Below are 27,642 nucleotides of genomic sequence, written 5' to 3' on the forward strand. Positions count from 1 at the left end.
CTTTACAAAAGCCATGCTGCTGACCCAGAAACCATCTCACAGAGCCCCAAGGGAGTTAAGGCCTCCATTGCCAAAAATCCATTGCCTTCCAAGAGAGATTCCAGATCCTTAGAAAGGTGGGGAAAAAAGGTATATACCTCGGCTACCTTATCCATGAGGGCCTTAAACTGTCAGTTTCATATGCTAAAATACCAACAGTTTTTGTTATCACAATTGAAGAGTAAAATGTCACAACCTGAACAACCAGACTTGAAGGAGTTGCAGGATCTGATGCATAGTGCAGAACAAGTGGGTAAGCATACCTTACAATGTGGTTTTGATGCTCTAGAGGCCTCATGTAGAGCTGCTGTTACAGGATCAGTCATACGTAGGCATGCCTGGCTCAAGGAACAAGCCTTGCCTGATCATGTCAAAGCTAAATTACTAGACGCCCCTCTTCAAAAGGATGTACTCTTTGGTGCTAATGCTGAGGAGGTATTAAGGAAAATGGAGGAAAAGGCTAAATCAATGCAAACTGTGAAAGAATTTCTACAGGTTCAATCCCCACGTTTTAGTAGAAATTGGCCTTCCAAAAACTGGTCCTTTCCTGCCACAGACAGACCCCAAAGAGGCAGATACAGGCGTCTGAGGGGCAGAGGACAATCCCAAGGATCGTATAGAGGCAGACAATGGCAAGCTCCTACACAAAGAGGTGGTGAGGACAACTCGCAATCCTTCAGAAAGCAAACTCAATGACTTTCCCCTTTGCGTGCCAACCAGGTTTCAAATGGCAGCCCCCTTAGGAGGAAAGCTGGCATTATTTTCAAAAAATTGGCATGTTGTCACAAAGGACAAATGGATCCAGGACATTATAAACAGAGGCTACAAATTCTATTTTCACACCCTTCCAAAAATGAGAGGCATGCCAAACCTGCCACACAATCAAAGGGCAGAGGCACAAAAGCAAATTACAGATCTCATAAACATGAAAGCTATTCAAGAGGTACCTACGCACGAACAAGGTCAAGGTTTTTATTCCAGGCTATTTCTGGTGCCAAGGAAGGGAAAAGATTGGAGACCTATTTTGGATCTATCCATCCTAAACACATTTCTACTCGTGCCAAAATTCAAGATGCTCACTCTACAGCAACTTCTTCCCATGCTGGGCAAGGAGTCTTGGCTGGTAACATTGGACCTCAAGGAGGCATACCTGCATGTCCCAATCAGACAAAATTGCAGAAGGTACCTCAGATTTCTTGCAGGTTCAACCCATTATCAATTCTCTGCATTGCCCTTTGGCTTATCTACTGTGCCCAGAGTATTCACGAAATGCCGGGCATCAGTAATTGCCTACTGCAGACTTCAAGGGATACAAATATACCCCTATTTGGACGACTGCCTGATCCAAGCGGACAGCAAGCACATTCTTCTGAAACATCTGGCTTATGTAATAATGTTATTGAAATCTCTGGGATACACAGTCAACAAAAAGAAATCAAGGCTAATACCCTCTCGGAAGATAATTTTCCTGGGTGCCAATTTGGACACAAACACCCAGATGGCCTACCTCACGCCAGAGAAGCAGGGGCAACTAATACAATACTTCAGAACACTAGCAAATTGTACCAGGGTGACTGCAAGGAAAATCCTGAAGGCTCTGGGATTCATGGCATCTTGCATCTTACTAATCCCATGTGCAAAGCTGCATATGAGGAAACTACAATGGTACCTGAAAAACATATGGTCTCAACACAGCCACAGTTTGGAAACAATAATATCACTAATTCCATGTCTGCAAAAGGAATTTCTGTGGTGGGCTTAAGCATGTCAAACAAACACAGGTCTTCCATTCAGCAAGCCTCAAGCAAATCAAGTCATCACAACAGACGCCTCGGACTACGCCTGGGGGGCGCACATGACAGATCGGTGCATTCAGGGCAAATGGTCCCAAAAAGAAAAGCACCTTCACATCAATCAAAAAGAAATGCTAGCAGTAATAAATGCTATTATAGCTTTCAAGGACCTTCTACAACCAGGTCAATTATTGATAAGAACAGACAACACCACAATTATGTGGTACATAAACAAACAGGGAGGAACACATTCTTACCCCCTATGCAGATTGGCCATGTCACTTTGGAACATGGCCATGGACTTACAAATGGAACTACAAGCACAGTATTTGCCAGGCAAGGAAAATACGCTGGCAGACAACCTAAGCAGGAATATGACAGATCCACACAAATGGAGATTGCATCCAAAAGTTTTTACAGAAATAATCCAAGAATGGGGAAGGCCAGACATAGATCTCTTTGCCTCCCTCAAGAATCACCAATTGACAAATTTCTGCTCAAGGATCTTCCATCCAAAGGCCTGGAGAGTGGATGCTCTTTCTTTCAGTTGGACATCAATGACAGTTTATGCCTTCCCTCCTCTTCCTCTGCTGCCCAAAGTTCTATTAAAGACCAAAGCAGACAGACCAAAGATGATTCTCATTGCTCCGGACTGGCCAAGGCAACACTGGTACCCACTCCTGAGGAGCCTGACTCATTCCCCACCATGGACCCTGCCTCTAATGCCTCTTCTTCTGACTCAGCACAGTTTCAAAACTCTTCATAGCCAGCTAAAAACACTCAATCTAGCCGCATGGAAGATTCCTTAGCATCTCAACAGGCCCTACTCTCCAAGGAGGTGCAGGATGTCATTTTGGAGGCCAGAAGGCCATCAACTAGAAAAGCTTACTCCGCAAAATGGAAATGTTTTTGTGTCTGGAATGAGAAAAAGGGCCAGGATCCTGGAAAACTGAATTTACCTCAAATACTACAATATTTGGCTGAACTGCTAAGCAGTGGACTTTCTTTCTCCTCCATCAAAATACATGCCTCAGCCATTTCTGCAGAATACAACACTGATCCACCTTTATTCTCTCACCCTCTCTTAAGACAGTTCCTCAGAGGGGCTAAGAATTTAAGGCCTCCAAGGAAACAACCAATACCTGCTTGGGATCTTAATTTCATTCTGGAAAAATTGACCTTGCCTCCCTTTGAGCCAGCTGCCTCTTCAGATTTGCAATATTTGTCCTGGAAAACAGCTTTCCTTCTGGCTATCACCTCAGCTCGTAGAGTTTCAGAACTACAGGCTCTCATGGCTGTCCAGCCTTTTATCATCTTCCATCAGGACAGAGTTTCCTTACAAACCAACCCGTCCTTTATGCCTAAAGTGGTATCCAGGGTAGCTTTAAATCAGGCCATACATTTACCTACTTTTTATCATAATTCTAAAAGCAAAGGGGAGAGATTATTACATTCCTTGGACATCCACAGACAGCTGCTTTATTATTTGGACAGAACAAAGCCTTTCAGAAAATCAGAACAACCCCTTGTGGCCTATGCGGTAGGAGCTCAAGGGAAGCCAATTTCCAAACAGACAATCTCAAAATGGACAGCCCACTGCATACGCTTTTGCTATTCCTTTCATGGCAAAACTGTTCCTACAGGCATTAGAACTCATTCCACCAGGGCCACAGCCACCTCTGCAGCCTTCCTCAGAGGAGTTCCTACTAAGGATATTTTGTAAGCAGCCACTTGGAGTTCTGTGCATACCTTCTCCAAGCACTACAACCTACCATTATACTCCAAATCTAGAGCAGGCTTTGCCACTGCAGTCTTGCAGGGCATTTTGGCTTCTCCTAGTTCCAACTAGTGCCTACCACCCCTTTCTTAGCTTTGGGATTGTACCCATCTGTTATGACTGCAGCTGTATGCATGATGAACATAGTACAGTTTTGTACCTACCTTAAATGTAGATGTTCGAGTGCTAATACAGCTGCAGTCCAGGTTTCTCTCCCTCCTTCCCCTCTTGAGACAGGCCTATAGGCTAACACATCCTCATACAACCTGATTGGGGTTTTCATTTGTGATGTATTTGCTTGCAACTACTGTATTTTGATTATATAGCACTGCATTATCACACAAATTTATTTTTGCCTTCCTTCTGGGGGCACCTGACATCTGGGGCAAGAAAAACTGAAGAAAATGGCGTCGGCTGGTTCCTTTATACCCCTGTCACACTGACGTCAGGGAAGAAGCGACGACAACCGACGCCGGACCTAGACTTTGGAATTCGGCCGACCGAGGACCCGCCTGACGGCAGGAGAACCCATCTGTTATGACTGCAGCTGTATTAGCACTCGAACATCTACATTTATGGTAGGTACAAAACTGTACTGTCTGCAAGCTTGTAGTCTTTTTCTGGTAGATGCCTCGAATAGCAACCAGACCAATCAGGTATGTTAAGCACAGACACTCACTCTCCAACCAGAAAGAGTCAGGAATGAATGCACTCTGCTCCTACTCTCACCAGGATCGAAATATACAAAATGGTTTATCCTAAACACTGCAGTGTGCACTAGAGGAGTTAGATGTGAAAGTAGGTAACTTAAGTTTTACCTGTCTAAAAAGTTAAGTTTTAGTGGAGAGTAACTATTTTTAAAACAGCAAGATAGATCGAAAGGGGGTAGTCACTTTTTTATTCTGGTACTATGGATTGCAGTAAGATGGCCAATAAGTTTATATAGTTGAAGGGGAGTGATTTCACAAAATGATAATTTTGTGCTTATTCACATCAACCAGTAAGAGAGGAAATGAGATAGATGGTCAGATTAACATAAGGGGAAGGCAACTAGAAAGACAGTGGTGTTTAAGAACACAACAGTGACCAGGTGGGAAAAATTTCTGTCTGCCTCACAAGAGACAGAGCTATGGTGTCTTTTCAAGTTTTAATATGCAGTTAAAAGCAGAATACAAGTAAAACACAGTGTAAAGAAAACCTATCACAGTATATAAAATAGAAAAAGGCAATAAAGCAATACAGAATACAACAAATAAAAAGCAAACCAACCTTTCCCTCACAGCAAAGTGCAGCAGAGTCTAGATGAGACTTTCCAGTAAAGCTCTGAAATGTTTTATTTTACCCCTTAAATAGAAGGTTTAATTCCTAGCTCCACCCCCCTCAGTTCACAGATGATCAACCTTAACTGACCTGTTATAGCTTATGTGTGACTGCTTAATTGACCTGTTCTAATTTCTGTCTGACTCACAAGAGATAGAGCTGTGGTGGCTTTTCAAGTTTTAATATGCAGTTAAAAGCAGAATACAAGTAGAACATAGTGTAAAGAAAACAAATCAACAAAACAAAGGGGGGACTGGAGGTTGATATTGGACCTCAGCCTTCTGAACAAGTTTGTTCAGCAGACAAAATTCCAGATGGTCACAGTTCATTCTCTTCTCCCCTTTCTAGGGGAAAAAGATTGGATGTGCTCAATAGCCCTTCAAGTTGCGTATTGCCACATAAAGATGGACAAATGCTCAAGAATGTATCTCCACTTTCAGCTAGGGCCCAGTCATTATCAGTTGAGAACACTGCCCTTTAGCCTTGTCACAGCCCCCAGAGTGTTCACAAAATGTATGGCAGCAGTCACAGCTCATGTGAAACTACACGGATTACAGGTGTTACCTTATCTGGATGACTGGCTCCTCACTGCCCCTATCAGGTACCTACTGCTTCAAGCCACAGACTTCATCATACACTTGTTCAGTGTCCTGGGCATAACAGTAAACAAAGAGGAGTCACAGCTGTCTCCCACTCAGGACACAGAATTCATAGGAACCTGCCTCAACACAGTTTAGTGTATAGCTTTTCTCCCTTTTCACAGGCTTGAAAAGATAAGGTTTCAAGTACAGCTCATTTTAGTAAAAAAGAGTCCCCTCTCTACTTGTCCTTCAAGCCTTAGGATCTATGCAGAGGCCATCACCTTGGTTCCCTTGGCAAGATTTCACGTGAGGATACTTCAGTGGCTTCTGACCTCCCAATGGTCCATCCTGTCTCATCCGATGACTCGCCCGGTCTTCCTAAAAGGATGTTGAAAAAGGATCTGTCCTGGTGGATGCAGTCAGAAGAAATCCTAATGGGCCGCCCCCTTTGTTTCCCCTCAACCCAAGGCTATAGTGACCAAGGACTCCTCCCATATGGGGTGGGGGGATATTATCTGGGAAGAACTGTCCAAGGCACTTGATCTTCACAAGAGGCCAACTTGCATATCAATGTCCTGGAGATGAGAGCAGTGTTCCCAGTGGTGCAAGCCTATCAGCCTTGAGATCCAGTCAGACAACACATCAGTGGTTTGGTACAGCAGCAAACAGGGTGGAGCCAAATCCTACCCCCTTTACTGGGAAGCTCTCAGAGTGTGGTAGTGGGTGATATCTTCCAGCCGCCTTCTTGTGGCAACATATATTCCGGGGAGTTCCAGCATGATGGTGGACAAGCTGAGCAGACACATTCTACTGCCTCACAAGTGGTCTCTCAGTCCCAAAGTGGCAAAGGAAGTCTTTCACCCATGGGGCCAGCCTTGCTGAGTTCTCATTGCTTCCCCAACCAACAAGTGCAGCAGCTACTTTGCCCTAATCCCCCTTCAGGGGGAGTCCTCGAGAGATGTTGTTCTTCTTGATTGGCCCTCAGGTCGTCTTTATGCTTTTCCCACGTTTCTCCTCATATCCCTCTGCCTAACGAAAGCCCAAAGGTTGTGAAGCACAGTGATTCTCATTGCCCTCTTCTGGCCCAGGCAAATTTGGTTCTCCTTTCTTTGACCTCACTTGATTCACCATCCATGGATTCTGTACCCCGTCCCAGACCTGCTGTCTCACCTACAGGGATTGGTGCACCCTGATCTCTGCTCTCTCAAGCTCACAGCTTGGTTCCTCCAATTCTGTTAGTCACCAGGCAGAATAATATACCTTCCTCCATACAAAAAATTCTTCTGGCTTCCCATAGACCTTCCACCAGGATACTCTATTCCAGTAAACAGAAGTGATTTTCAATTTGGGCTTCTGAAAACAATTTAGACCCCTTTTTGGCACCTGTTGAAAAGGTTTTGGAATTTTTAGCCACCCTTTTTGATCAAGAAGCTTTTGCTTCCACCATTAGAGTTCAGTTAGCAGCCATTTCTAATTTTCACAGTGGATATGACGACCGTTCTTTAATTTCCCATTGCCTATGCAAGGTCTTTCTCAAAGGTGCCTTATGTCTAAAACCTCCATTCAAAGATCCCTTAGCTCCGTAAGATCTATCCTTGGTTTTGCAATCTTTAGTACTACCTCCCTTTGAACCAGTGGCCACTTGACATCTGAAATTCCTTTCCTGGAAAACACTTTTTCTAGTAGGCATCACTTCCGCCAGAAGAGTCTCTGAGATCCAGGCATTATGTGCAAACCCCTCATATATCATTTTACATAAAGACAAGGTGTCATTGAGCATCTGTATTACATAATCGAACTTTTAAAAGTTCGAATGTCATATGGTCGACACCATATGATCAAACTTTTAAAAGTTAGAAAATATAATAAGATAAATCAACCAAAGAAAAAAACAACCTGAACGGTTTAAGCAGAGGGGCAAGCCCCACTGCACCCTCCACGGGGGGTGAGGGGGCTGCACCCCCAACACCCCCCACTCTTTAAATATACCAACTCCAAGATCGCCCTACAGTGCAGAAATGGGAAATCTTCCCATTCCGCACTGTATGGAGATCTCCATTGAAACGTTCAGATTTTTAAAAGTTCGATCATATGGTGTCGACCATATGACTTTCAAACTTTTAAAAGTTTGACAACTTAGTATAGACCCGTCATTTCACCCTTCCTTTTTTTCTAAGGTGGTCTCTGAATCCAGTATTAATTAAACTATTGAGTTACCATTTTATTTCTCCCAAGTTTTCCAGCAAAGGTGAGTATTGCTTACACTTACTGGATGTACGTAGGCAACTACGTTTTACCTAAAAAGGACTGAAAAGTCCAGGAAATCAGATCAATTGTTAATTTTCTTTTCTGGTCCAATGGTAGGACAAGCTGTATCAAAAAGTGACCTTATCTAAATGGCTGACAGATTGTGTTACCTTTATTTATGCACATAACCAAAGGTTACCTGCTGTGCCTGTTAAAGTGCATTCAACCAGATCAGTGGTCACATCAGCAGTTTTTCATTCAAAAGCTTCTATGGATGAAATTTGTGCAGCTGCAACTTGGGCTACGCCTCATACCTTTATCACTTATTACAAACTGGATATGGTCTCCAGGGGAAGAACATCCTTTGGATCTGTGGTTCTCAGGAATATCCTTCCATAAGGCCACCCATGGACTGAAGTAGTTGGGGACTCTTTCCCATTCATCAAGAATGAACAAAGATTGACAACATTCGATAAAGAAGTTATGTACTCACAGTAACGTTCCATCTGTGTTGTTAATCTTAGTTCATTCTTGACATCCCACCCACCTTCCTGTAAATTTCCTGGGGGATCGAACCCTTGTCTTGGTTTCCATAGGGCTGTTTCCTTGGACATTGCTTCTGCTTATAATTCCTGTGTATATTCTTGCTATGATCTGCAAACTCGATCTGAGGTAATGGCGAGAGGGGGAATTGTGGGTAGACTCTTAGCTCGAGAGTTTTTGGCTGGCGTGAGCTGTATAGCAGCCAAGCCGTTTCCGAAGATCTGAACAGAGTCCCATTCGTCAAGAATGAATGAAGATGGACAAAACAGATGGAACATTATGGTGAGTACATAACTTCTTTTTTGTTGTTGTCACAGGCTTCAGCAACTGTATGAGTGAACGATAAGAAGGCAGTAACAGTACTATAGTTTGGGCGGAATCCATGTTGGGAAGTGTAAGTAGGTTTTCTTGGATGAGAAATTTGAGCAACTGAGTGTGAATACATTTTTCAAGGATTTTAGATAGAGGGGAGAGAATAGTTATATGGCCAAAGTTAGATGGGTCAGTGAAGTTTCCACCTTTGTGTAGGGGAATAGTGTAGAATGTTGTGTCTTTTGGCTTTTCCCGGTTAGGGGTCGCCACAGCAGAACTCCGGTCCGCTAATGACTGGCAGTAGATTTTTATGTGCCGAGTTGCCGACCCTGATGCACAACCTTCAGCGAAGGTACGCCCATTCACGCATGTCTCCACACAGAAGACGCATTAGCTGAGAATCGAACAGGGCAATGTCGTACTGTGAGGCGACAACGCTACCACAGCACCACCACCAGAATAGCGTAGAATGATTTCCAGATATCTGGAACAGTGGACTCAAATTGATAAGTATAGAAACTGGATAAACTATGGAGTCAGCGGCAAGCTTGAGGGTGGGGAGATTATCAAAAGAAGAACATGGATTCAGTTTTTGGAGGAATGATTTTATTTAGGAGGTAGGGACAGGCTGAAGTGAAAAACAGGATTTGTTGGTAGGTATATGGGGAGGGATAGGAGAGTTGGAGTTTTGGTCAGTTTATGGATGGTACCGATTAAAGTAGTGGTTGAGGAGGGAGGTAGTGTCCTGTGCAGTATTGCTTGAGTAGGGATTAGGTGTTGCTGAATTTCCTGGGTGAAGGATTGAGTTGATAATTCTCCAAAACTTTTTGGGATTAGAGTGGTGACTGGATTGGGCATTACAGTACATTTTTTTTGTCATTACTGATTTGTTCTTTTGTACGATTTCAAAGCTCCTTATAATGTGTATAAATATACAGGAATTGGTTACAGATGTGTGTGCCTTGTTTGTTTCCAACCTTATCCATGTAACTAAAACTACCACCTTCCGTGTTTTTTTTTTTTTTCCAAAATCTTGCACAAATTTAATGAAGGAAGCAACACTTTAGACAGTCAACCTTTTTACATTCCTTCAGGAAACTACTTGGTGCAAGCATTTGAAACTTCAAAACAAGATGTGTGGTTTTAAATGCAGCAGTTTAAGCAATGATGGATTTGATTTCGGGGGGGGGGGGTGATATTGTTTTTGATTCTGTTGATTATTTTGTTGTCATGTTTAGCATCTTACAGGATGAAAGTACCTACTTACTCATCTCAAAAAATGAAGTCCATATAGCTTTCAGAAAAAAATATTTGGAACTTGACTGGTTAGCACAAGATGTCTGTGATTTCTTTTTTTTTAAGGAATCCTCTCCTTCATATCCCAGCAATATTAAGGAGCCCTGAAGTACATAACAATATATTAAAACCACCTTTTTAAGTTACGATAGCTACCCAAGGTTCCCCTTGCACTTTATATATTGATAAGTGCCTGAAATCTATGGTCCACAACTTGGAACACATTTTAAAGGACTCCTGGGATTGTTTTGGTCATATTGAAAGATGAATGGTGATTCAGGGTTGCTTACGACTCATGCAATGTACTTATTTACATGGATACTGCAGGATACTGGTGCAGACTTTTCATGAACCTTTCTTGGACTTCAGTTCTTTAAACAGTTTAGATATCTATTTGATTATGAATTGTTTCGACATTGTGCTAGACAATTTTATGTATGTATGTATTTATTTATTTTTTAATTTTATTTATTTATTTATTTTTAAGGAAAGAATTCTAAGCAGGTGAAAGGTGTGGGTATGGGGCCAGTTTGTGCCCCATTTTTGATAATGTAATCATGCTTACATGGGAGAGGAAGTGGTTAATAAAAGAAAAGGTGTGTTTTATAAACCCTTATTAGTAACATGTTTATTAATTTTTCCTGGCGTGATAGAATGTTGTGCTTAATTTTTATCTTTTTTTCCTTGGGTATCTCTCAGTAATTTTAGGAGAGGTTCCAATATTAAAAAAATGTTAGAAAATAATATTTGACACAGTGGTTAACAACCAAATTGGATTTTTTATGTATACTCTGTGTGCCCAATATGTCTTTATTTTGGTAGGTACAAAGTTATGATTGCACGTTGTCCACCCCTGTCTATTAAATTTTATACCAGTTGTGATGATATGAGATAGTGCCAGCTATGCCAGAGAGAGTAGGACAGTGTTTGTGCAACATATGCCAGCATAGCTAGCTGGAGTTTTGTAAAGAATTTTATGTCATTTATATATCAAACTGATTTGTACAGATCCTTGTGTTAAAATTGTTAATTTGTAATTCTGTGTGTGTTAAAAATGTGTCAACAGTGTGTCCTGCTGGACAGGAAAGACATGTACATTTGTATCAGACTGTACTGTTGTAACTGAGGAAATGTATCAATTTAACAAAGGATACTGGAAGGGAAGGGGTTAAGCTCAGCCCAGATTAACATTAAGAAGAATAGTCTCAAATTAAATAACTTGGTTTAGGCCATAAAGATTTTATTTCACAGGCCTGAATGCAGCCAGAGACCCAATGTCTGGGCTGATATCCTAGCTCAGGTTTCTAGTGTGGGGGGTAATATGTTAAACACAGAGTCAGGTGACCAGATGTGATGTCATTTTCTAGCCAGCACTGAAATTGTATTTAGATACTAGTGAGAGATATGATACTGACACTTGGCACGCTGTTACTGGAACTGACATTAGGTACTCATTCATTTCATCTTGCCTTGCTGTAGCCAGTAAGTAGGGAAGAGTAATTCTTCAGTAAGTTAGGAAAATGTAGTGAGATTAGTTAAATATTGTTTTTCTGTATCTGTCTGAATATTTCCAGCTGTGTTGTTTTTATATTTTCTGTGAACTGAAACTCCGGTGTTTTATTGTAAATAGATATTCAGTATTTTCATGTTTTCTGTTTTATTATTTATTATTAAATATATCTAAACCTTTCATTGTGGCTGGTCTTTTAGAAGTAGTTTACCTTTTGAGAGTATTTGGATTTATTTGGTGACACTGTGGCTTCATGCTCCTGAAAGTCTTGCCGCTTGGTTAATACTACTATTTGTGTGCGAATCAATTTTACTAGGAGTAATTGGATACCCTGGTAAGAGCCTTAAAGTAGCTGGCTGGTGGCAGTGATTTTACCTTATAGTGTGGGTGGAGGTGGCAGAGCTGGTAAATCTGTGCCAGCCTTTCCCAGGTGTGTGTGTGTGTGTGTGTGTGTGTGTGTGTGTGTGTGTGTGTGTGTGTGTGTGTGTGTGTGTAAATCAAATCTGAGTGTATGTGTCAGCCACTTGGAACAGGGACACAGAGCACTTATTTGTGCAGAGAGAAAGGTGGAGTCTTATTTTGGGGCATGAAGAGGAAGTCTAGCCCCAGATCTGGAGTGTGCTCCCTGTGCGCTGTTAAGGGAAATTGTGCTTTGTGCAGAGAGCTGCATCTGAAAATACAGTGTGTATCAATTTTTGTTCTAAGTCAACATTCACCACTGGTGTCAGTGGTGAGGATTGAGGCTCTTTGATTACTGGCCAAGAGGTGGGACATCATACCAGTTTTGGCACTAAATAGTGTGTGGCAGTTTGTGAAAATGTGATGCATTTTATATTGGTAAAACAAAGCAGAGTGTACAATAATGTATTTTATTTTTGATATTACCACAAGTAGGAACAATAATGCTTTGGCAAAATACATTTGGCTTTATCCTGAACACTTGTTTCTAGTCTCAGCTTTGGAAAAGATGCAAATTGACCCCAGCAGTAGACCATGGGAGGGGCTGTTAGAAGTTAGGGAACTATGGTGGCAACTGAAGCTTAATGCTGATTCTCCACCAGGGCTGACAGATATGCTGTCACTTGACAGTGTTTTGACATTGTGACGTATCAAACACTAGGTTTTAGGGACAATTGTTATAAGAACTTATTTTAATTCATTGGTGGTGTCACATTATGTAGACTAGTAATTGCTAACCAATTAAATGGTCAAGTCATGTGACATTGTTGAGGTTATAAATTTGGATTTTTAACAAACGTGTCGTTCTGATGAAGTCTCCATTTAAAAGGGGATGAAAGTGCTTAACTAACATTTTATTGTTTTGATAAAGTTGTCTGCTGTGAGGTTTTAAGAATATTGTGAGCAATATTTTTGGATTATTAATTTTGGCATTTGGACAGTTTTTAACTTAATTTCTGGCAGGTTACTGTTTTTTTGTGATGTACAAGTATTGATATGGATAACAGAATAGGGGATACTCTTTTAAATTTAGGTAATTGTAATACCAAAGAACTAGTTTACATTGCCAACTCTTCTATGTGCTCTAGGTTTACAGTGGTAAAACCAAAAGAACATTATTTTAAAAGAATTTATGAGCAGTATTACAAAATTGACAGAAAACAATTATAATGCCATATTTAAGCATTCAGTGGTATGGAAAAAGTTTAGGAAATAAAACTTCAGCATTTTGGAGGTAGTTCCTCCTGTCTTGAGAGAAGGGGGCATGGGAGAACAGATTAGAGTATAAGAAATTGTTTTGACAGTTGAAGTTGAATGACAATTCCCACTTGGATTGAATGAGCATGTGTCCATTGTCCCTATACTTAAATTAAGGGCCGCTAAATTATGATTACATTTATACTTTATTTTTAATTTTAACAGGTAAGTTACTACATAGGGTTCATACTTCTAATTTGTCATTTTAGGTATTGCTGTGTATTTCTAGTAGTATTACATGGCAGTCCACTTACTGATAAATAATTGCTTAAATAATGTAATGGTCATTTGGAATATTTTTTTCGTAACAATTAATTATAAACAAGACTTTCTTTGACTTTAAGGAAGGCATTTTTTCTTTAACAGGAAAATTATAAATTCTTTGACCATGTACAACTTAGCTGGTACTGATATAATGTCCTGCTGATTTTTATGGATGACAGAGCTTAACCACTTGGTTTGGATTTTTGTTATGGTGGATTTTTTATGAAATAAAGGCATTGATGTGGCGATATATTTCTCTGGTTGGTTTCCTCCTGTACATGCAGTAGAAGTGGTTCTAAGTTCTTTTACTTTACACTTCTCTGGGTAAGAACACTAGGCAAGTGATCGTGAAGTTAGTTAGATGTCTAGTCATATGTACATTTAAGTAGACACTTAGATTCATGCCTTTCATTTTAAAGATGTCCTCCGTGTCAGGCCCACCAAGAAATCCATTCCTCCTCATCGTAAACTGAATTATGTTCTTGAAAAGCTAATCCTTCTACCCTTTGAACTAGCTGCTTCTTTAAAATTCTGTAATTTGAAAATGTGGTTTCTGAGTTACAGAACGTTGTATACTCCACTGTTCCTCACTTTTATAGAGGCAGAGTGATCCTCAGGACTAATCCTTTTATGACTAAAGTTGTCATTAACAATCGTCAAAGCCAAGGTTCATACCGAAATGTCTCTAAATCAATCTTTTCATCTAACTCCATTTTCCCAGTCCTAAAAATAAAGGGCAAAAAATTCATCATTTGCCAGATGTCCAACTAAGATTTTACCTGAATAAGACAAACTCTTAGAAAGCTTTCCTTTTTGATTTCTTTCTGCTGTTCATTCCATGGCAAGTCTCTTCAAGGTTGGATACCAGCACATATTCATATACATAAGTTGTAGCTCAAACATGTGGCGTGAAAGGAAGGTGCCTAAGATTTTGTACAATGGTCTAATGCATCTTTGGCAGAATACATTCTATAAGTCAGCAGTACTGCAAAAATGATCTGTTGGAATGTCTGCCGTTGTGGTAAATTCTTATACAGCTGTACTTTTTATTTATTGAAAACTCAGAGTATATAAATAAGTATACATCTTAAGTCACTATCATCATGGCTTTAGAAAAGTGTCTTACTTTTCACCCTCCTTCCCTTATCTGTCAATATTACCCTTCTTCACCGTCTAGCCCCCCCACCCTTCTATTTATATTCCTAAGTGCACAGACTCCTTTCTTTGCCTAACCTGTCTGGAATATAGCTGCCTGTTCTGCTGTCAGTTCCATAGAGTTTGTTTTATTCACTTTTTACCCACTGATGTCTTATGTATAACTATAATAACAACATAATTATATCTGTGTGTGTACATTTAGTCCTTCCTATATATTTAATGCAATAATTTGACTTTGTAACAGTGATTTTAATTAGTGTAATGTGATTGTTGAAGATTTTCTCCCTGTGTCTCAGTGGAAAAGGGGCACTTGCCGAGCCAGGCTGTCCTGGACAACGAACATAATAATCAGTAGTATGACAGCATTTTGCATCACACCATTTTTGCATTTACAGTAGTATGGATAAAGGTCTGTTAACTATTGCCTTTATCACTGACTTCAGTAGAGATTGTTTTCTAGTCAGTCACAAAATTCTTTTAAAGCTGTAAATATAATGAGAGTCCATTTACAGTGGTTTACTGATTATCTTCAGTATGGATCTTCTAGATTATTAGATTATAGTCCGTTTCTCGTTTAATATCCCTCTAGGGTCATTAATATGCTCTTTGTTATTGTTCCTTTTCATTGGTATCACAATCTAATGCTTAAAAATTAGACCCATGTTCTATATGGATAATGTTATTGTTGTAAGTACAGAAATGTCTTCAGTTCAGTCCACACTTGAGATAGATGTTGTAGAAGTATAGAACAAAGTGACAAGCAGTGCACTTATGATTAACTCATCCTTTTTCATTTAGAACACATTAAGAGGTCTGATAAATCCAGAAATCAAACCTTTACTGACCCATTTGACCAGCCTGTGTCTCAAATACTTTACAGGGAATACTTTGAGGTACTTAAATAGCAGCCAGTACTTTTTTAATTTTGAGCAATTACAACCCTGGCATGTTGACCTTACAGCTTTCAAAGACTGTAAAATGTAGATAAACACTGAGATTTAATGAACAAAATGTTTTGGTATAGGGAGCCTACTAAGTCATTCTCATTTTTTGACATCCTTTCCATATCAGATTTTTTAAGTTTAGTCACTAAACTTGGAATATAATTCGGTATGTAGACTCTGCAGCTATTTTAAGGTTATAATAACATAATCTGTAATTCTTATAAATTAAAAAAATATATATATATATTTTGTTGTTGTGTATTTCGGCTTTTCCTGGTTAGGGGTCGCCACAGCGGAACTCCGGTCCGCTAATGATTGGCAGTAGATTTTTACATGCTGAGTTGCCAGCCCTGGTGCACAACCTTCAACGAAGGTATGCCCATTCACGCATGTCTCCACACAGAAGACGCTCTAGCTGAGAATCGAACAGGACAATGTCTTACTGTGAGGCTTATTAACGCTACCGCAGCACCACCATATATATATATATATATATATATATATATATATATATATATATATATATATATACACATATATATAAAATGCTGCATATGTAACATCTGTATTTGTGATGCATCTAACATGGTATTATAGTTTGCCAATGTCATTTTACCTGTATAACTAAAAGAAATTTTGTTAGACTGTTTAGAAGTATAAACAACAAAGGTGCATTAAGTCTGCTGGTACAACAGTATATAGCTTCTCAGACAGAGTATGCTTATTTAAAGGTTGGAGTTGTGCCCGTCTGTAAATTAAGAAAGGCACGAGTCTGATATAAAATCTGTCTTAAAATGATAAGAAGACATTGTGACTTTTCAATATGACACTTTAACCCTTGAATGTTAAATGCAGAGTTTTGCTGGGAAGCATGTTGTAGATCAACTGTCTTTCCACTTTAATTGGTTACTATATTTTGCTTTCTTAATTAATTCTCAATTTTTAATATGTGCCTTATTCCTCTTTAAAGCTTCATAAGCCCAGTGCACCCGTATTTTATTTATCTCTACAGTAAAATATTTGGATTATATTTTCTGTATTTTTATTGTTTCATTTAGTTGTTAGATAACCTTGTCTTACTTAATTTAAGATTTTTTTAATTGTTAGGCACACATATTATGAATGAAACAATGCCACTACTGCACAAGCGCTTACAGTAAACCAGTATTCTTTTTGAAATCTTGAGTTTGGAGCCTGCCTTGTTTCTACACCAGTTTTTACTACTTTTGTTGTTTGTTATATATATTAATAGAATAAAAAAAACAACCTTATTAACATGTTTCCATTTACATACATTGTACTTTAGTTATGTTTTCCTTTATAACTGTCATTCAATTCCTGCCTTCAGTTAAATCTTACTTCTCTTCCTGAACATTGTTCTGCATGTGTTGATCCCACAAATTCCATTTTAGCTATGTAATTTGTTCCTTCTATTTTCTAAATATGCCTCTCCCAGTTCTTTTATCCCTTTTGCAATATTCAGTACTTCAAATACAGCTGGTTTAGATTTTGATTTACATTTTCTAGTAACTGCGTTTTTTTTGGCAAGCAACATAATTAATTTAATTAATCGAACCACCCCCAAGAAACCGACTACAAGCTATTCTCTGGCGCCTGCTTCCTTGCCTCAGTCACAAATGCTTAAAATGCCAGAGGACCTGATCATGCTGATTAGAGGAAGTCAAGCCACTCCCTCAAAAAAGATCGGTCTCCAGTAGTTTTGTCTGAACAAGAGTCAGATGAATCTGATGCATCTGCCTGTGAAGACATGCAGTGCCTGTCTACATATGAGGATTCTGATGCAGAGGAATCTATTCTTTCAGCCTCTCCCCCAGAGGATTTTTCCTTTGGGGAAACCCTGCATACCTTAAGGGAGCATTTCAAATGGGAGAGTCAGGACTACCCACATTCTAAAAAGAGACTCAGAGTTCCTGGACCTTCAACAGCACAGGCCCTTAGCCATCCCCCCAGTCCTAGATGTGGTGGATGATGACTTCCTTGAATCCAGGTTGACTCCAGATGCCCTCCCTCCTGCTCCCAGAAAACCATACAGGTACTACAGAGTCCCTGACTCCCACAAATATCTTTTTAAAAACCCAACAGCGGACCCTGAGGTCATTACTCAAGGCCCAAAAGGGGTTAAAGCTACTTCAGCTAAGAATCCCACCCCCTCAGACAAGGATTCCAGAGCACAGGACAGATGGGGTAAAAAAAGTACACAGCTCTGCTACTCTTGCTATCAGGGCACTAAATTGTCAGTTCCATATGCTTAAATATCAGCAACATACCTCGGAACTCCTTAAACAAAAAAATTCCTCCTTTCCTGCATGGGCAGAATCTAAAGATTTCCAGGAGTTAATGCACTCAGTTGGTTAAGTAACTAAACACACTTTGCACTGCGGATTTGATGTCCTAGAAGCTTCTTGCAGGGCAGCAGTCACTGGATCTGTCATTAGAAAACATGCATGGCTTAAGGAACAACCCCTGCCAGACCATGTCAAATCCAAAATTGTTGGATGCACCCTTGCCGAAAGATAACTTATTTGGTACTAAAGCAGAAGAGGTGTTAAAAAAGATGGAAGAAAAAGCAAAATCTATGCAGACTGTTACATATTTCTTACAGTTAGAGCCTCCTAGGTTCAGCAGGCATTTTCCTTCCAAGCACTGGTCCTTTCCTGCACCTAATAAACAGGGCCAGCCTGGGCCCCGTGGAAACAGACCTCCAAGACAGCAGTCCCAGGGGGTTACAAAGATCTAAGCAGTGGACTGCCTCCACTTCAAAACCAGGGAGTTCTAGACCGCCTCTTATGGTAAGAACTTACAATGACTCACCCCCTCCCGACCTCGCCTCTGCCCACCATCACATACTCCTAGGAGGAAAACTCTCCTTTCACTCAAGCACCTGGGCCACCCTTTCCAAGGACCAATGGGTCCTGAACATTGTGTCTCGGGGGTAAAAATTCTCCTTCCACATCCTTCCAACTTCAAAAGGGTTCTCAGATCTACCACCAAATAAGTGGGCAGAGGCTCAAAAGCAAATCCATACCCTGCTGTCCTTGGGAGCAATAGAACACATTTCTGCAGAGCAGATAGGCCAAGGCTTCTACTCCAGACTTTTTATGGTACCCAGAAAAGAGGGCACCTGGTGCCCCATCCTCAATCTATCCATTCTAAACACCTTCCTGGTGATCCCAAAATTCAAAATGCTCACCCTCCAGCAGCAGCTACCCATGCTCTCCAAGGACGCTTGACTAGCCACCCTAGACCTAAAAGAGGCCTACATCCACATTCACATCAGGGAGTCCTGCAGAAAATAACTTCACTTCAGGGCAGGAGCTCAGCACTTTCCGTTCTCTGCGCTTCCCTTTGGCGTATCTACTGCTCCCCGAGTTTTCCCAAAATGTCTGACTCTGCCCATTGTTTTTTGCAGCAAAGAAATATTCAAATGTACCTCTACTTAGACGACTGCCTTATTCAGGCAGACAGCCAGGAAAAGGACCTACTAACCTCCTTAGGGTACACAATCAATGAAACGAAATCCAAACAGGTACCCACCAAAAGGATAATCTTCCTGGGAGCAAGTCTGGACACAACATCCCAGATGGCATGCCTAACACCAGAGAAACAAAGTTTCCTATCAGTTTACTTCTCTCAACTGGCCACCAGGCCCCAGCTTTATGCAAGGGAAATCCTGCAAGCCCTGGGATTCATGGCATCTTGCATACTCCTTATTCCATATGCCAAACTGCATATGAGGAAATTTCAATGGTACCTAAAGAGCCTTTGCTGTCAACACTCTCAAGATCTGGAAACTCTTTTACCTATTATTCCTTGCCTGAGGAAGGAATTTCTTTGGTGGCCAACAGCCTCCTCCCACAACAGGGGACTAACCTTCTCCCCAGACCCTCACACAGACTCATCAGACTACACTTGGGGTGCACACCTGGACAGCAGGTGCATACAGGGCCAATGGAACTCTCAGCAACTCCCCTGCACATCAGTCTAAAAGAGATAATGGCTGTGCAGCAGGCCTTGATAGCTTTCAAACCCCTTCTCTCACCAGGGGTTCTCCTGATCAAAACAGACAACACAACAGGGATGTGGTACATTAACAAGCAGGGAGGGACTTACTCCTACCCGCTGTGCAGGCTGGCCATGACCCTTTGGTTTACAGCCTCTTCCATGCAGCTACACCTGTTAGCACAATACCTGCCAGGCTCTCTCAACTCCCTAGCAGACGAATTAAGCAGAAAACTTTTGGACCCCCATGAGTGGCAGCTCAACAGAAACACTTTCTTTCTAATAACTCAGAAATGGAGAACCACGGAGGTTGACCTCTTTGCCTCCCACACCAACCATCAGCTCACCAAATTCTGTATCAGGGAGCATCAGTGCATGGCATGGAAAAGTGGATGCCCTGTCCTTCCCCTGGGTAAACCTCTCGGTGTATGCCTTTCCTCCCCTACCTCTCATTCCCAAGGTACTGATCAAAATAAGGGAGGAAAAACCAAGGACCATTCTCATAGCTCCATACTGGCCCAGACAGCACTGGTACCCCTTGCTCTGCAACCTGTCCCCACTGGCCCCATGGAATCTTCCTCAGATTCCCAATCTCCTAACCTAGAGGGAAGGGGAATTCATGCACTCCCAAAAGCAGACTCTCAGTTTGGCATCTTGGCTTATACCCTGACCAATCCGCCATCCTCAGTAAATGGGTTCTGGATGTTATCTGAGAGGCCAGATGCCCTAGCACCAAAAAGTCTTATGCAGATAAATGGAAAAGGTTCTGCACCTGGATCCAGGCTAAGGGGGCCAGTACGGCACAGGCCATCCTGGATTACTTAGCTGACCTACTACAACAGTGGTCTCTTTCTCCTCTTTAAAAATTCATGCCTCTGCTGTTTCAGCTCCCATTGAGCAGCCTCTTTTTTCACACCCTCTGATCAAACAGTTCCTCAAAGGGGCTAACAATTTGAGGCCCCCCAGAAAGCACCAACACCAGCTTGGGACCTTAACTTCGTCTTGGAAAAGCTCACCCTGCCTCCTTTCAAAACAGCTTCTTCTGCAGAGCTAAAATTTCTCTCCTGGAAGACAGCCTTCCTCCTGGCCATCACTTCAGCCAGAAGAGTCTCTGAGCTGCAAGCACTCATGGTAATGGAACCCTTCATTATCTTCCATGCAGACAGGGTTTCCCTCAGGACCAATCCATCCTTCATGCCCAAGGTGGTGTCCAGTGTGGCTCTCAACCAATCCACCCATTTGCCCACCTTCTTTCCTAACCCTTAAAACAAGGAGGAAAGGATTCTGCACTCTCTAGATGTGCACAGACAGCTCAGATACTATCTGGACAAGACAAAACCCTTCAGAAAATCTGATCAACTGCTAGTTAGCTTTGCTTCAGGGGCAGAGGGCAAAGCCATCTCCAAGCAAACCATTTCCAAAGGGATAGCACACTGCATCCATTTCTGCTACAAACAGCATGGCAGGCCTCCCCCAAGGGGGTCAGGACACACTCCACCAGAGCAGCCTCCACCTCAGCAGCTTTCCTTAGAGGTGTCCCCCACCAGGGACATCCTGGAGGCTGCCACCTGGACACACCTTTACCAAACATTACCACCTGCCTCTCTTTTCCAAATCCAGGGCAGGTTTTGCCTCTGGATTCTTCCAGGGCATGCTAGCCAGCCCTTAGCTTCCTTGACTGCCGCCACCCATTTCCTCAGCTTTGGGAATCTACCCAAATTTGATGACTGCAACAGTGAAACACAAAGAACACAGTACAGTTGTGTACACTTTCCATAAACGTAGATGTTCGAATGTATTCACTGTTGCAGTCCTGGTTTCCCTCCCTCCATCCCCTTTTTCTCTTTCTCCTTTTATTACCATTCTTCCTTGTTGTTCTCCTTTCCTTACAAGGGACATATTGGTATTTATTTTCTATTGGTGGGCTTCTGCCACCAGAGCCTGGCCTCCTATTTTGGGGGTTCCTGACCGGTTAGGGCAAGAAAAACTGATGTAATGGTGTCAGATGCCTTCCTTTATACCACTGACGACCTGACATCAGTCTTCAAGCAACAGCAACCAACACCGAAATACTAAGTCTCTGGTATTCAGGCTGGCCGAGGGCTACCCTGGCAGGGATAACCCAAATGTGAAGCTGAGTAATTGTGTAGGTTTTAACGTTTGTTAACACTGTGAACAGTTTTGCAATGTACATTAAGTAATTTAAATATATACATGGAAATCCAAATGCTTGTATGTAATGCTCTACACAGGTATGTTTGGCAACGAAGCTGATTGCCCCCCCATATAACATTTCTTTATTGTATACTGTTTTTTGCTGTTTAGTTGCTTTTGAAGATTGATTTCCTTTGACTATGTCAGCATGTGTATGTGTTTGTCAGTTTGCTTTTGACTTGAATACTGCATGTCAGTGAATTGGAATTTGGCTGAAAATTGTCCTAGTGCCAGCCCATTTATTTGTTTACCAGTACTGTGCAGTTATTTGTAGGTAGTTTTATGGAAACCTGAGTTGACTGAGCTCAGAGCACCAGACTGTGCTGCATAAACAGAAGCAGCATCAAATACTTAGTAATCATGATCTATTCTCATTTTTTGCAGTCCTTTTTCCACACTGTGCTCGAGAATAGTGTCATGTGTGGCACCATGGTGGATAACAACCTTAGAGTGACAAATTGGAATAGAAAACTGGGCTGCAAGTGCCAATATAAACACATTGTGGATTGGTGTGGGTGTTCTCCCAATGACTTCAAACCTCAGGACTTCCTCAGGCTGCAGGTAAATTCAGATAAACTGCTATTTAGTAAAAAGAAAAAATGCTTGTTACTATCACATTGTGAATTTTGCACCATATATAAGTTAACAGTGAGAATACACACTATTCAGTTCTACGGAGTCTATTTAAACTTAATGGTAAAGTGAGATAAGAATAAGGTGGACAATGCTATATCATTAAAGTTTTGGAGCATCACATTTGTTTCAGGCTGCAAATGGAGTGCTGGGAAAACTGTTTGTGTTCCTCGTAAAGATCATTTCGGCAGGAAGTTGTATATGATGTGAAAAATCAAGTCAGAGGTGGTCATTGGTCATGACCAGATCTTTTCAACATTCCCAAGGGTACAGGGTTGCTAGTTAGCTTTGCTTCAGGGGCAGAGGGCAAAGCCATCTCCAAGCAAACCATTTCCAAAGGGATAGCACACTGCATCCATTTCTGCTACATGAGATGTCATGGGGGGTGCAGTCCAGCTATAAAAAAGAGCAACCCACAGATGTTCTTCATGTTTCACTGTTGCAGTCATCACACTTGGGTGATCTGCCTGCAGGTAGCCCTCAGTCGGCCCGAATACCAGAGACTTAGTATTTCTGCGTCGGATGCTGTCACTCAAGGACTGATGTCAGGTCGTCAGGAGTATAAAAACAGGCAGCCAATGACATTACATCAGTCTTTCTTGCCGAGGAGCCCGAAGCAGAAGCAGTTCGTAAGTGCCGGTCGGCCGCTACCTGAATTTTCGTTTACAAATTGAATAATCCTGAAGTCTTCTAAAGCTAAGTACCCCATTGGGTATCCTTTTTTCTTGCTCTGACCAATGTCAGAAAAAGTTAACAATTGTCTTGCCTGTGGAAAGCAAATACCTCACAGAGATTTTCATTCTTACTGCGTCACCTGTTTAGTCCCTGACCACGACGTACCTTGCTGTCAGTTTTGCAGCTTGTTTAACACCCCACCCATTCATCGTTGGGCTCTCTCTGTCGCTAATGTCTTTCGCTCTCTATCTCCATATTCTGAAATGGCTTTGGTAAGCTATCTGACTACCGATATTCCAAAAGACAATGACGACTGCATAGGTCCAAAGCTGCCAACGACGCTTCCGTTAAGCTAGTCGCCAGTCCGCCGGTACTCAGTGAGGTGCTTTTGCAGCCCCTGATTCCCACTTCACTGGATTCGCAGGTCTTTACCAAGACCTACTCTGAGTCCTTGTTGCCGCAAGACTCTTCTTCAACTATGGAACCTGCAGATGTCTCTGGATGAGTCTGGACCCGCTGTGCAGGCACCGGCTTCTGAAGCAGTTCTTCTCTCAACAGATGTTCGACTCAAATCGACTACTTTTTTTTATCTAAAACTACTGTGTTTCTTAGGCCAAGAGTACGCAGTACACCTAGAAAACCGACGACCAAAGGGCATGCACCTGCCCCCAAGCCTCAACAACAAATGCTTAGAATGGCAGAAGACTTATGCTGATTAGGGGAAGTCAGCCTTCCCCTGCTAAGAGGAAAAGAGGCCAGTCCCCCTGCAGCTTCAACAGACCAGGAGTCCGATGACTCTGAGATATCTGATTATGAAGACATGCCCTTATCTGCGTATGAGGATTCAGATGCAGAGGAATCTATTCCCTCTGCCTCCTCTCCAGAGGATTTTTCTTTTGGTGAAACCTTTACATACTTTAAGACAGCATTTCCACTGGGAATGCCAGGACTATCCTCAGTCCAAAAAGAGACTCCGAGAATTCCTAGATTTGCTACAGCAAAGGCCTTTAGCAATACCCCCTGTCCTGGATGTTGATAATGTTTTTATGGAATCCAGTCTTACTCTTGATACTTTACCTCCTGCCCCTAGGAAACCAGACTGGTATTACAGAGTGCCTGACACTCACAAATTTCTTTTCAAGAATCCTACTGCTGACCCAAAGAGCATTTCCCAGGGGCCTAAAGTTCTCAAGGCAACTACAGCCAAGAATACCACCCCTTTCAGACAGGGATTCCAGAGCTTTGGACAGATGGGGTAAGAAGGTACATACCTCTGCAACTCTTGCTATTAGAGCATTGAATTGTCAGTTTCACATGCTGAAGTACCAGCAACATATTATGAAACTTATTAAACAAAGAAAGAAAATAAAGAATTGCAAGAGTTTATGCACTCTGCAAGCCAAGTCAGCAAGTATACTTTGCAGTGTGGCTTTGATGCCCTAGAAGCAGCTTGCCGGGCACCAGTCACTGGTTCTATACTGAGAAGACATGCTTGACTCAAGGAGCAGACCTTGCCAGACCATGTCAAATCAAAGTTACTAGACGCTCCTTTGAACAAGGACAGTTTGCTTGGCACCAAGCAGAAGAGGTTCTTAAAAAGATGGAAGAAAAAGCTAAGTCTGTGCAGACTGTTAAAGTATTCTTACAAGTGCAACCCCCTAGATTCAGTAGGTAATGCCCTTCCAAACACTGGTCCTTTCCAGACCCCTCTAGGCCTTGTCAAGCCAGACCCAGGGGAAACAGACCACACAGATTGCAGTCTCAGGGTATGCAGAGATCTAAGCAATGGAGTGCCCCCACCCCCAAAGTAGGGAGTGGTAAGCCACCTCCTTATGGAAAAAAACTCACATCTTCTCTATTCCACTCCCCATCCCTGCCCTATTGCTTGTGCCCCTAGGAGGAAAACTTGCCTTTTGTGCAAAAAACTGGATGTCCATCACTCAACACCGATGGGTCCTCAACATTGTATCCCAGGGGTACAAATTTTGCTTCCACTCTCTGCCAACCCCAAGAGGCTTCCCAGACCTTCCTCCAAACCAGTGGGCAGAGGCCCAAAGCCAAGTGCTTTCCCTGCTCTCCATCAAAGCTTTTCAGCCAGTTCCAGTAGAAAGATACGTCATGGATTATATTCCAGACTCTTCCTGGTACCCAGAAAAGAGGGCTCTTTGTGCACAATCCTGGATCTTTCAATTCTCAACACATTCCTGATGGTACCAAAATTCAAAATGCTTACCCTGCAATTGCTTATACCTATGCTAGCCAAGGATGCCTGGTTAGTCACCCTAAACTTAAAAGAAACCTGTCTGCACATCCCATAAGGGAGTCATGCAGGGTCTATGCATTATCAGTTCTCTGCACTTCCCTTTGGCTTATCCACTGCACCCAGAGTTTTCACAAAAGGCCTGGCTTCAGCCATTGCTTACTGCAGGCAAAGAAATATCCAAATTTACCCATACTTAGACGACTGCCTGATTCAGGCGGACAGTCAGGAGCTGCTTTTGCAGTACCTGACATTTGTGAAAAACCTTCTCACTTTCTGGGGGTACACCATCAATGAAAAGAAATCAAAACTGGTACCCAGTCAAAAGATTGTATTCCTGGGAGCAAACTTAGACACAACATCCCAGATGGCATTCCTGACTTCAGAAAACAAAGTCTGTCTGACAGCTTACTTCAAACAAATGGCCACCAGAACCTAGATATCTGCAAGAAGAATACTGCAGGCCCTAGGGTTCATGGCCTCATGCATACTGCTAATTCCATATGCAAGACTGTATATGAGGAAACTTCAATGGTACTTAAGTCTTTGGTGCCAACATTCTCAGGACCTGGAAACGATCATACCTATTATTCCCTAAGGGCAGAGTTCCTTTGGGCAGAAGCATGCAACCACAACAAGGGACTGCCCTTTACTTAACCCCACACCACCCAGACCCTAACCACAGACGCATCAGACTATGCATGGGAGCACACATGGATGGCAAATGCATTCAGGGCCATTGGAGCCCAAGTGAAATTCATCTGCACATCAACCAAAAAGAGATGCTAGCTGTGCAGAATGCCCTGACAGCTTTCAGGTCCCTACTCCTTCCAGGACAACTTCTAATAAAAACAGACAGCACCAGAGTTATGTGGTACATCAACAAGCAGGGGGGAACCCACTCTGCAGGTTTGCCATGGCCCTGTGGAACACTGCCTTGAATGTGCAAGTCCATCTGCAAGCTCAATTCCTGCCAGGCAAACAAAACTCACTGGCAGACGACTTAAGTAGAAACCTCTTAGACCCACACGAGTGGCAACTGGAGCCCAGCGCTTTCAACCTTCTGATTCAGAAATGGGGGACCACAGAGATGGATCTGTTTGCCTCCCCTACAACCACCAGCTCAGCAAATTCTGCATCAGGAACCCTCACAGCAGGCCCTGGAAAGTGGATGCCCTATCCTTTCAGTGGGTAAATCTCTCAATCTATGCCTTTCCCCCTCTGCCCCTTCTCTCGAGTACTACTCAAGATAAGACAGGACAGACCAAGGACAATTCTGATTGCCGCGGACTGGCCACGCCAGCACTGGTACCCACTCTTGCGCAGCCTGTCACCGGTGCCACCTTGGCACCTACACTAGAAACCAATCCTGCTCTCTCAGCAGGAGGGACAGATTTTGCATCCGCAACTGCAAACCCTAAATCTTTCAGCCTTGCTTATTCCTTGATTTCTCCCCCAGCTACCCTAAGCAAACAGGTGCTGGACAGATTCTTGAAGCCAGAAGACCCTGTACAAGAACATCCTATGCTGATAAGTGGAAAAGGTACTGCTTCTGGATTCTATCTAAAGGAGAGGACACAACTCTGCCCTCCCTGCCTCTAATCATGGATTACTTAGCAGATCTACTCCACAAAGGCCTGTCCTTCTCCTCCATTAAGATACATGCCTCAGCCATTTTGTCTCATTACACCACTGAGCCACCTCTCTTCTCACACCCTCTTATCAAGCAGTTCCTGAGAGGGGCAAACAAGGCCACCAAGGAGAGCACCCACCTAACTTTGTACTAGAAAAGCTCACACTTCCCCCCTTTGAACCTGCAGAGTCAGCAGATTTAAAATTCCTCTCTTGGAAAACAGCCTTGCTTCTGGCCATCACTACAGCTAGAAGAGTGTCTAAGCTACAAGCACTTATGGCTGTGGAGCCCTTCATTATTTTCCATGCTGACAGGGTTTCCCTCAGGACAACCCTTCCTTTATGCCTAAAGTAGTGTCCAGTGTGGCTCTAAACCAATCTATCCATTTGCCTACCTTTTTCCCTAATCCTCAGAATAAAGGAGAAAGGATCCTGCACTCCTTGGATGTGCACAGACAGCTCAGATTCTACCTTGATAGTACTAAGCCCTTCAGAAAATCTGACCAGTTACTAGTCAGCTTTGCATCAGGGGCAGAGGGCAAGGCCAATTCAAAACAAACTATTTCCAAATGGATAGCACACTGCATCCATTTCTGCTACAAGCACCATGGGAAACCTACCCCTCAGGGGGTCAGAACACATTCCACTAGCGCAATATCTACCTCTACAGCATTTCTCAGGGGAGTCCCTACCAGGGACATCCTGGAA

At 42.3% G+C, this 27,642-nt stretch overlaps 1 protein-coding gene across 2 annotated transcripts in view; it reads left to right on the top strand.

Moving 5' to 3' along the window:
• Nucleotides 1-27,642, top strand: part of XYLT2 (xylosyltransferase 2) — a 1,085,626-nt gene that overhangs the window by 558,466 nt on the left and 499,518 nt on the right. For both annotated transcript variants that reach the window (XM_044090487.1, XM_044090488.1), the window contains exon 7: nucleotides 22,119-22,295. In XM_044090487.1, the coding sequence (XP_043946422.1) occupies nucleotides 22,119-22,295 (177 nt within the window). The remainder of the gene's footprint in view (nucleotides 1-22,118; nucleotides 22,296-27,642) is intronic.

Source organism: Protopterus annectens, chromosome 12.part0 (assembly GCF_019279795.1).
Source record: "Protopterus annectens isolate FY-2018-M chromosome 12.part0, PAN1.0, whole genome shotgun sequence".
In the NCBI taxonomy this organism is placed as follows: domain Eukaryota; kingdom Metazoa; phylum Chordata; order Ceratodontiformes; family Protopteridae; genus Protopterus; species Protopterus annectens.